The 10,814-nt window shown below is 40.0% G+C and overlaps 1 protein-coding gene across 1 annotated transcript; it reads right to left on the bottom strand.

The window, feature by feature from the left end:
• LOC140282783 (hyaluronidase-1-like) lies at window positions 1-5,982 on the bottom strand. Its single transcript, XM_072377345.1, has 8 exons — window positions 5,934-5,982; window positions 4,359-4,828; window positions 3,906-4,072; window positions 2,844-3,012; window positions 2,536-2,754; window positions 2,303-2,461; window positions 1,520-1,609; window positions 1-432 (listed from the first exon to the last, which is right to left on the bottom strand). The coding sequence occupies exons 1-8, from the start codon at window positions 5,980-5,982 to the stop codon at window positions 1-3; spliced, it is 1,755 nt and encodes a 584-aa protein (XP_072233446.1).
• Between the last annotated feature and the right edge of the window lie 4,832 nt (window positions 5,983-10,814).

Raw genomic sequence — 10,814 nt, 5'->3', positions numbered from 1 at the left:
CTAAACATTCATATTGTTCTTGACATATTCCTTAGTAATACTAGACTGCTGTATATCATCTAATGTAGCTTTACTAAGAGTGTTTTGGTACAGCCCTTGCTTCACACTAAATAGCAAGGCTTTGGCTAGCTCTCTGTAAGTCCTGGGAGTGCAACTCAGACCTTTGTAGCATTGACAGTTAAATCTCCTCCTTAAAATCTTCAGTTCTGCAAATGTAGGTGTCCCCAGAACAAAATAGCGTTCCCGAACATGCACGACTCTGAAATTCTCAGGGTCAAGGTGGAGGTAGTGATTGGACCTGGACTTTTTTCGGACACAGCGGCCGTTCCCTCTACACAGGAAGTTGCTGCAGAGCTGGGCAGCTGCCGTGACATTGATGATGTAAGGGTTAAGTGTGGAGGTGAGGTAGAATGAGAGGGCTTCACAAGAAGTCTGGAAAATAAGGAAAAGTGAGTGGGAGCATGAAAAAGAAACAGCTTTATTTAGAATGCTTGAAATGTAACTCAATCGACAACCTCAGCAATACAACCTTTAAGTCCGTCAATTTGCCCGCTAATAATTAAAGCAAATCTAAATGAGAAGTTCAGTGCCACTTTCGAAATGTCTGTGCAGGGTTTTTTTTATTATTATTATCATCTACGGGTATAGTGATCTCCCAGAGAGAAAGTTATAAGTGACAGAATGTCTCAAAAGTTTTCTCCCCAGCCTCCCAAGTCACAGCAACTACAACATTGCACATGAGTAAGCAGCTCACAGGTTCTTTTGCCTTTGATGAAGCTAGATTTGTTGCTAGTAGCGCTTTCAAAAAAAGATGGGAGAAAAGAAAAAAAGCCCCCAATAGGGTCTGAAAAGTAGTTCAATCTGGCGACAAAATTACCCAAGTTGGCAACAGTAGTCGCCTCCTTTTATGCTGCAACGTCAGTGATGATGCATAATGTATGAGACTTGAAAGCCATGAGCACAAACCATCTTTGTGCTAAGCAAACTGGTAGCTAAGGCTGTTAATAGGACAGATATTTGAGTAATAGGCCAATTTTACTCGTTAAAAACATGGCAAACTATTACATTTTACAATATGCCCAGCTTTTTCTTTCTATCTTTAGTGTTTTAATCACTGCATAAAGACAAAAAAAGATATCTTTGGCTACTGTCAGTATGTCATATACATAAACTGATTCACATTGTAAGTTCCCCTTCAGAGAAACAAGCATGACAGTCACTTTCATCAAGCTAATTTTGGTTTCCCAGCTGTAGAATAATTAATGTTGTGGCAGCACCAAACACCACAATCAATCAGCAGGTATTGTCAGTCTCAGAGAAGGGCAGCTTCCAGTCCTGCAGGAGCTCAGTTATACCCATCTAGCATTACTCTCACTCACCTTCGTACCTGCAGTCAAATTACCTACAGTAACACACAAGTCTTCAGACTGAAAGGAAGCTCAACCAGCAGTTTGTATCCCCCCTGAGCAGCTTCCATTGTCACCAATAAGGTGATGATGTTATCTGAATATGATGTTACCTGATCATCATAGTCAGCGCTGGCCCCCCACAGCACAGCACCGGATGCTCCAACTGCTGCACTCTCCCCGATGGTGCTGATCAGATCCCCCTGGACACAAACATGTTTGTTCACCAATGATTTTGCATGCATACAGACAAAAAGTACTGGACACTGTGTGCAGACCTTTCTCCTTTTTGTTTTTAGACAAGGCCGCTGCTGAAACAACTCTCCCTGAGATCGCTCTGAACTACTCCCCCCCCCCCCCCTCTGTCTTACGGACACCTGGTGATTGTTGACTCCGACAGGGACCCAATCAAGGACTTCTCCATGGCAACCTGCTGTGGTATCACAATGACATCTTGTGAACTGAAACATTGGTTGAGAGCCAGACATAGCAACTCTATGTCGCGAATCTTGAATATTAGGTATAAAAACAGACATTGAATAACATGATAGGACAGGATAAGAGCTACACCTTCAGGTGGACTTTGCACTTGAGCTGGGTGTTGTTACAATAGAGAAACCAAACTCCTCGTTAAACTGGACCTCTTGACGTGGAAACATCTCTCTCCTGGGATTTAAGATGTAACCTAAGATGTATCTAATCTTGTCAAGTGAGCAGTCTCTCCCTAAGGGGTTGTTTCAAAAGATGTTATCTGTTTGAATCATCATTTTGATTGTTAATATCTGTCTACTATTGGCAACCAATTGATTCTCCTGGCACAAAACGCATTCTTCATTCTGACACTGAGGTATCAAATGTATATATTAAGAAATCCCATTTCTTTCATCCCTCTTTACCTGACTGAGGAAACGTCTGTTCTGATCCACAAAGACAGGCCGTGTGTAAACAAACACAGGTTTAGTGCCGCTCAGCCTGGGCAGGGCAGACACTCTCAATGCTTCCTGGACACGGTTTCTAACCATCAGTGCTGCTTTGGGATTGTCTGCCAGAGAAGCCTGAAGCAGAAAAATAACAGTGGTAGAGAGGATAACATAAAGATAACTTATCCGGAAAGAGAAACATTAGCAACCTGCAGGTACACGGAGGGGTAAAGGGCAGTGCTGGAGTCCCACAGCCAGAGCAGCTCATTGTTCTGCCTTCTCACCTCCCTGGAGCATTGGCCTGTGTAGCTGGGCTCCTGCCAGCCGTAGTTATAGCAGTTAGGAAACAGGTAGAAGCCCCAGAGATAGTTTGGTCTCATGGCTTTTCCCAGTTCCAACATCCTTGACATGAATTTTCTTGCTGCCTCCTAAAGATGAAATTCATCAATATCTAATAGTAACTTTAATATCATAAATATGCTCATTTGTTTTATTAAATCACACAGTCAGTTCTGACCTCGAACTGTTGTTTGGCCTTTTTCATAGCCTGCTGTGCCGTGAGGGAGCGGTTTGTCTGCTTAACATGGGCCACTGACAGTGTCTGATAGATTCTCTTATTGCCCCAGTTTCTGTCCCATAGGGGGCGCCATTCCTCCCAGTCAATCACAGCCAAGCCTCTAGTTGTCCTAGAGAGGATAACACAAGATATGAAGGAACAGCGACACAAATAGAATAAAACAATGTGCTTCTGATTCATTTAGAAGTATGCTGACTTTCGTTAACCCCATTGCCCAGCCTTAAACTGTCCTGGAGTGCTCCAGGGCTGAGATACCACATTTCATGACTTCGGTTCCCAACCACTCTGTTTTGCTTTTCCGTCACTTCATATTTGTGAGGGCTTCTGAGGCTTCTCCTTTTCGACATGACAACATATTCTTGTGTCTGGCTGTACATTAGCAGGGTTCATGCTGAGGTTTGTGGTTTTTGATGACAGTGGTGTTACAGTCCACAACTGAAGGGGGAGCCAAAGAGCAAATAATTCTCTTACTTTAATGTCTTACTTTTATGCAGTACCAAGTGAGGTTCCAGCATGCAACACTGATTCTCAGCTGAGTCCCTTCAGCACAGAGATATCTCCAGATTCTCTATCTTTTGATGATGTTGTGTACTGTAGATGATGGAATAATTAAAACATTCATAACCGTACGGTTTGGAATTTTATTATAAGATTAAACGCAGTTTTTACAGATTGCTGAACCTCTGCATATCTTCACTTCTGAGAGACTCTTTTCCTCTAAGGTGCTCTTTTTACACCCTATCATGTCCTTTTTTTTCTATCCATCAAATGCAAGGGACGGTAAACATTTTCATTTTTCCCAAATAATTTTTAAAAAAAGGATTTTTTGAAAATAGTAAATGTCACTTTCAACATTTGATATGTTTTCAATGCTCGGTTGTGAATCAAATTTTGTTTCGTGAGGTTCCCATATCATTGCATTGTTTTTATTTAGTGTCCCATCTTTCTTTGGCATTGGAGTTCTACATAATTTAGTGCATTGTTGGATTTTTTTTCACTTACTTGGATGGGATGTAGTAATTAATATCATCTTTGGCCTTGTCCATGCTGACTTTCAGGTTTGCTCTTTGGGGGATGCCACCATAGAAGTGTTTTTTACTATTGAGGTCTACATATGGGTAAAGACCCAGTCTGTTTGTATAGAATAGAGACAAAAACTGGCCTGGAACCTGCAGAAAAAAAAACAACAAAAAGGGAATCACAACGATAAGCTTTACAACCCACAGTGAATAATCTAAATTCCAAAACAGCTATGGTAGAAACAAGTGATGGATTACGTTTTCTGCATAAAATGCTCTTAAGATTAAGATTGTCTTCATGTACGGTATAAAACCTTTAGTGGGGCTAAATTTGTTGATCAAAAGCAACCTGAGAGATGACATATTCTACGTTTGATTATGATGCAGATTTTTTGATCGAATGATGATCTAATTGTACACAAAAACAAATCTTTACCTTGGCAGGCGTGGCCACTCCTTTAAATGGTGAGGTGTCCAATGAGATGTTGTACCTGTTACACACCAGATTGGGAATGTTCCAAGTAACTATGAAAGGCTGATCCTTGAACAACAGGCCTGCAGTGTCGGGGAGAACGCGAGGCGGATGTAGTCCAGGCGGGTTGGAGGCTGTTGCTTTCGGAGGAGACAACGAGGATTTGGGGAGAGGAATGGGTGATGTTTCAGCAAGAAGCTGAGATGCTTTTGAAGTTAAAGGTGGTGTTAAAGCTGAGTTGGAGAGAGGAAACAGTGAGACTGAAGTGTGAGGGGATAGAGGTTTAACAAATACAGGAGGGAGTTTTTCAGAAGGAGGAGGATAAAGGGACAATTTGGATGGAAGAGATTTCAAGTTGTTGTGCAACGGAACGTCTATAGTTTTATGAGACAGAAACAAATGTTTGCAGGTGTGTGGCAACTGTGAGACATATTCTGTGGGTTGAAGAGGAGAGTGAGGATAACAGCAGCCTAAACGTGGACCCGGAGATGCTTGTTTCCGAAAGTGACTGATCTTTGCGGAGGTTATGTTTGAGGTTATAAGTGTGTCTCTGGTTAATGTTTCAGCGTAGAATGGCAAAGACATTTTAGAGGAAGATGACACTAAAGTAAATGGTGACGCTGTTGAAAAAAAAGATGGAGCAGCTGCAGGAGATGTAATGGAGTTTGAGGAGTGCGTGGCAATGGATGATGTAAGAGCCGTAGAAACGATAGCTGGTGAGATACTGGTTGATTTGTTGTCATCAACGGGAAGGGTTACGGCTTTTGGAGAGCTTAGGGTAGTTAATGCTAAGGCAGGCCAGACAGATAGAGATACAAGAGTGAGGAAAGAGGGAATGAAAAGGGGGAGGACTGATGGGGTCAGGGAGAGCAGCAGCACACAGCTTTGACTCCTCTGTGTGACTGAAACCATCCTTCCACTTGACTTTGAAATGAAACAGGAAAAAAAGTCACAGTCCGCATACCTTCTGAGTAGAAAATTATTTTAACAAGACATTATCCAGTGACATGATATTTCTGCTTTTCCACGTGCATGCCCCACTATCTTTTTCTAATATACAGTATGTTTACTTTTGTGCTCGGTCTAATACATATGTAAAAGATACTCTTTGTTCTGCATTGCTGTCAAGTCTAACAAGAAAGCCTTATAAATCCATTGACTCCAGCTCAAAAGTCCCCCAAATTTTAATCCTATCTACCTATCCTTGTCCTTGCTCTGCCAAAAATAACCATAAGCTACAGAGCTTGCTGTTTTGCAAACTGATATCTCCCTATTCAGAAATATCTAAGCTATAATGAGACCATAAACTAACTCAAAACTGACAGAATATGTTAAAATAAAAAGACACAGTACCTGGACATGCCTTCAGCCAAACGGTCCCAGCATTAAAAATGTGTTGAGCGGTTGAGTGACACACACAGAGTGAGAGTGTCCGACATATTCATATAACAGAGACTGAAGGAGGAGGAGAAGCACAACGTACCAGGATGCTCTCTGTTGTTTGTTCCAGAAAAACGTTTTAGTTTGATCCCACCCTACCAAGTTTGTCTTCGAGCAGAGGAAGGGGCACACCTGAGTGTGAGGTCATGAAGCATTATTCGGGTCATGGAGTTAATGGGTTAAAACTGAAATTCGTTTTTATTAGAAATTATGCCATTTAGAGTGGTTTGTGTCTGAGGTGTGCAGCACCACAGTACATGGGTAAATTAAAACAAAAAGTAACAAATTCAACATATTACGACAGAAAATAGTAGTAAATAAATGTATGAGCAGCAGCTTTCTGCTGATCCTTTCTGATCCACATAGGATCTAAACAAGCCAAAGTATATCTTTGCTTAACATGCAAATGCTTTTCTCAATATGACTAAAAAGTATTTACCAGACACTAAATGAACTCTGCTAGCAGACAGGAGACAGGGAAGCTTGGCGCCTAAGTGCCAAAAGAGCAGATGTGTACTGATGGCATAAATAATAGCACATCTATGTCCTATGGGTGGGAGGGCGCAGATGTGCCAGACAAAATTATGTCAGCCATGTTTTTATTTTCCAACAAAAAATAAAAATATGTCAGACACAAACTGAAAACGCAATTAATAACTTTCCTTGTCTCCTCCATGTGACACATCTGTCTGAGAATCATACTTCTCACTCAGTTGTTTACTCTGTTCTGCATGTGCTCATGTGACTGGCCAGGCACATGCAATACACCATTTGGTGGTGGTTATTTCACATGATGGTGGTACCGTGCAAACACTGGAGATAAACTTTAACCACAGCAGTTGTTTTCAGGAAGGTGGTGTATTCACTGGCTTGGTGTATTTGTATGACTTGAGTGTAACTTTCCTCTCATAAATTCAACCAAGAGAAACAAAATAATGTCACAGTTAATGAAAAAATCTGTTGTGAACAGGCAGGATTAGTAGAGTAAAGATGATGATTAAAAGTAACATCTGGGAAATTAAACTGGACATTTTTAATCTTGCTGATAAACAGGTCAAATTTGATACATCTCAGTTTCAGTATGTTAAAGGTATACAGCACTCGAATTAAAGATCTGCACAAGCTAAACATCCTATTATAGCCTGGATAGGATTAGATTAGATTAGTGTTTAACTAGCACTTGTGACTTGTGGCTGATTGAGTGTGAATATACTTCATAATTACACTGTCCAAATATTTTCCACATTCCAAGGTATGATATGCCTGATTAGCCTGTCATTAAATTTTCTTTTTCACCATCTGTAAGGAAAATAAATTCAGATCTATATTTACGTGTTGTGTGTTGCAATGTGTTCTGCCCAAAGGGTAGAAGTGCAAAGCAGCTGGAACGACAGCTGCTCTGACTGGGTTTGGGTCTGTCGTCTGGAGTAATACTGCCATCTTGTGGTCGAGCTGTAGAATTATTCAATAAAACTTCAGATTCATCTCATCTCATTGTTAATGTGTCAATATGTCTGTTCATAAAGATCATTTTCCACAAGAAGCACATGTCATAGTCATGGTTGCACAATATGAAACATGCATATACACCCATTAATGCATCTGTGAGATCAATCCAAAACTGACAGGGTGACTTAAGGACATTACAAGCTCTTTGAATAGCAGGTAGAAATGCACCGTGGGATTTCTAGTATTGTTTTGTTTGTTTTTCTTTATTGTCCATTCATCATCTTGTGGCACTTCATAACTAGCATGTGACCTCCAGATTGGGAAACAATGGTCTGGACTAATAATTGTCTTACTTTACCACAGAACAAATGTAAGCACATAGGAGATCAGGTGCCGGGAAACCACTGTCTCTGGGTTTTTTCCACTTATCCAGCGCTTTTTTTTTTTTAAACATTTTCTGACTTTTTCCAGTTAAATGATTTAGTGTAGTTGTTCACTGCAAATCCACGTATTGTCATTTTTCATTACAAAGCGCAACACAACCCTTGGTATCTTACAGTACCTGCCTGTTTAGCCAACCTGTTGTGATGCTTTTAAAAAATTTACAGAGAGGAAATAAGGCAAATCCATCTTTTTTAAAACATTTATAAAGAGGCCTGTATTTCAAACTATAACATTCATGTTTCTCCCCCACCCTCAATCTCTTGTGACCTCAGAGCTCATTTGCTGCAGAAAATGGGTCAAAAGATGTTTCGAGCGTAGCCCCAGAAGGTGTGCTGGCATTGGTGCAAATAATCCTCACAATACATTTAGCATTAATGTAACAATGCGTGAGCAAACACACATAAAAGTTTACAAACCCATACAGATGTACGTGTGTTAACATGCTTTGAAAAGACTTGCCTGCTCATGCTCACAGATGGTATTACTCAAAAAGTCAGTTGGGCGTTTTACACAAAAAATCAATCAGTATTAGCTGTCAGTATCTATGAAGTTCTATCTATGAAGAATAGCGTGTCTGTGTCCTTGTCATCACACGAATGGACGCAGGTTTTACCTCATGAAACACGTAATGATATGATTTGGGAAATTTGTGTTCCCTGAACCAGCCTGAAGATACCCACAGTATAAGTTATGAAAAAGAGGTTTCATGAACCAAAAGGAAATGAAGCCATTTAAGTTCTCTTTTATTACCTGTAAAGTAAGGAAGATTGTGGGTGCTGCAGCACAAAGAGTTTCGTATCTTCATGATTAAGAGTAATAATGTCGTCAAAGCAGTTCACCATCTTACGTCAGCAACATCATCTTGAAACCTCAGAAAATAAGAGGAAAAGGCAAATGGGCTTTTTCTCAGCAACAAAAGCCACATTTTGTGGTAGACTGCTTCTCTTTTCGTGTGCTGTCCTTCAATTTTTTTAGTCTCACTAACCTTCAACTCTCTATTCCCCATCCGTCTTTCTCTCCATCACCATAACAACATTCTATTCATTTCACTTCATGACAACATATTTGTACCACTCGTTCAGGCTGAATCATGTAATACTCACATAACTGAGGCTAGGTGGAGCAATGCAGAGTTTCCTCAGGTGTTTCTCTCCCTGTCACTCAGGTTTTTCAAGTTTGACGAGAGCAGAGGGGAAGGCTTCACCGGATGGAAGCACATGGAAGAGGAAGAGCACTGACAGAACAGGTGTAGTTTATGCTCAAGAAGAGATTTTGTAAATAGATGCAGAGCATGGAAAGGGATCTAATCGGTTAGCATTTGAATCATATTACTAATCATCAATCAAATCTCACCTAAACAAAGAGTTGTTTGTTTGTGATTGCATTCATTAGAGATGTCACTGCAGGTGACATTTGAGCTTGTCATTGTGTAAACTGTCAAGAGAAGTATCCACACATGAACCCTCATGGTGACCCAGAGCATAAATAATGGGAATGAGCTGGGTTTCTGAAGCACACATACACTGTAATAAGGACAAGAGCAAAACCATGCTCATCTGACAAAGACAAAAACTATTGTGTAATAATGAGGACATGAGTAGACATGCAGTAAGCTGATCTCAGCGAAAATCCAAAAGATTATAACAAACTGATTTCACGCCAGTCTAACAGAATGTGCTTGAATTATTTGGCAGCTGAAAGCATCTAAGAGTATTTTGATCAATATAATGATTATATAAGGGTTTGCATAATGTGATTTTTAAGTACTGGCTTAAAACTAAACATCAAGACGAGCTGACTTTGCACTGGTATGACTACGAATGTACCAGATTAAGACTGAACTTCTTATCTGTTTCATGGATATCATTAACTGACTTATTCCAAGTCAAGCTCAGTTCGTTGCATATAATTTTAAAAAAACTGAAACTCTCTCATTCGTCAGGTTTAAAAGAACATGACAAAAAACTTGACCCTATGAAGTCTGATACATGCACAATATAAATAATCTAGTTACAAATTGCTCTTGGTCACATTTCTTGGACAGGATGTGAACAGCTTTAAAATGTGACATATGACTGCTTTTTATGTAGGACTGAAGAATTCATTCAATAAGAATGTAATGTTCTTATATGTAGCACAGATAATTAACACTGCCATCCCGCAAACAACAACCTGTTTTAGAGCCTGACTGAGCATGCTATAGAGTGTTACAAATCCCCTGAGGTGAATTATTAAAATATGCACAAGCCAGACATACTGCCTTTGTTCGAAGCTACTCATTACAGCCTTGAATGATCTGTTTAGATGCTTAAAATTTGACATTTCTATGGTTTGTAATAAGTGAATACTATAATCTATCACTTTTATTATCTCAGTCAATTGGCAAGGATATAAGGGGGGAGAGGATGACGACACATACGCCTGAGGCAGAGCTCAGTAAATGGAGCAGTCTTAATTTTTCTTTTTCCTTTACTTACTGGCTAAATATAGTTTTTTGCAATGCAAGGAAAGGAGTTTGCACCTCCAAAGAAACCTGCCAGTACAAGGTTTGATTATGTCTAAGGATAACTTAAATATCTCAGAAAGCGTGAGGACTCGATCATATCTTTCAAAGAGAACTGAACCCTGGCCTCTGACTTCAAGAATTTAAAAGCACGTCTTCAATAGAGAGAAATGAGAAAATCTGTGGCTGTTAGGTGTGATAACTTAAAATGTGGGCTTAGCTTTGTAGTAATTCTGAATTCAACAATTCTCTTTTCATTGAGTATTATGACATTATCTCTGTTGGCTTTACCTTATTTCTTATCTCCTCCCATTCTGCACTCGCACACATTCCTGTCATAAAACCTATGGGCGGATTGGATCAAACCATCTTTACAGAGAGTACCACGAGTCCTATAATTTTTTTCATAAAGCGGGATATTTCCACCGGGCTTTCACAAGAATATTCTTGGATTTTTTAAATACTTATTTGCATAATTCCCATCGTTGGATGTGTCAAAGTTTTCCTTAAGAGATTATGTGGGACACAGTTGGGAAATATTTAACCCCCCTCGTTCCCGAATAGTGGACCCGTCCCTACACTGC

Source organism: Leuresthes tenuis, unplaced genomic scaffold (genome assembly GCF_036924035.1).
Source record: "Leuresthes tenuis unplaced genomic scaffold, fLeuTen1.0.hap1 SCAF_23, whole genome shotgun sequence".
Lineage (NCBI taxonomy): Eukaryota > Metazoa > Chordata > Actinopteri > Atheriniformes > Atherinopsidae > Leuresthes > Leuresthes tenuis.
This window is presented reverse-complemented; position numbering and strand designations above follow the sequence as displayed.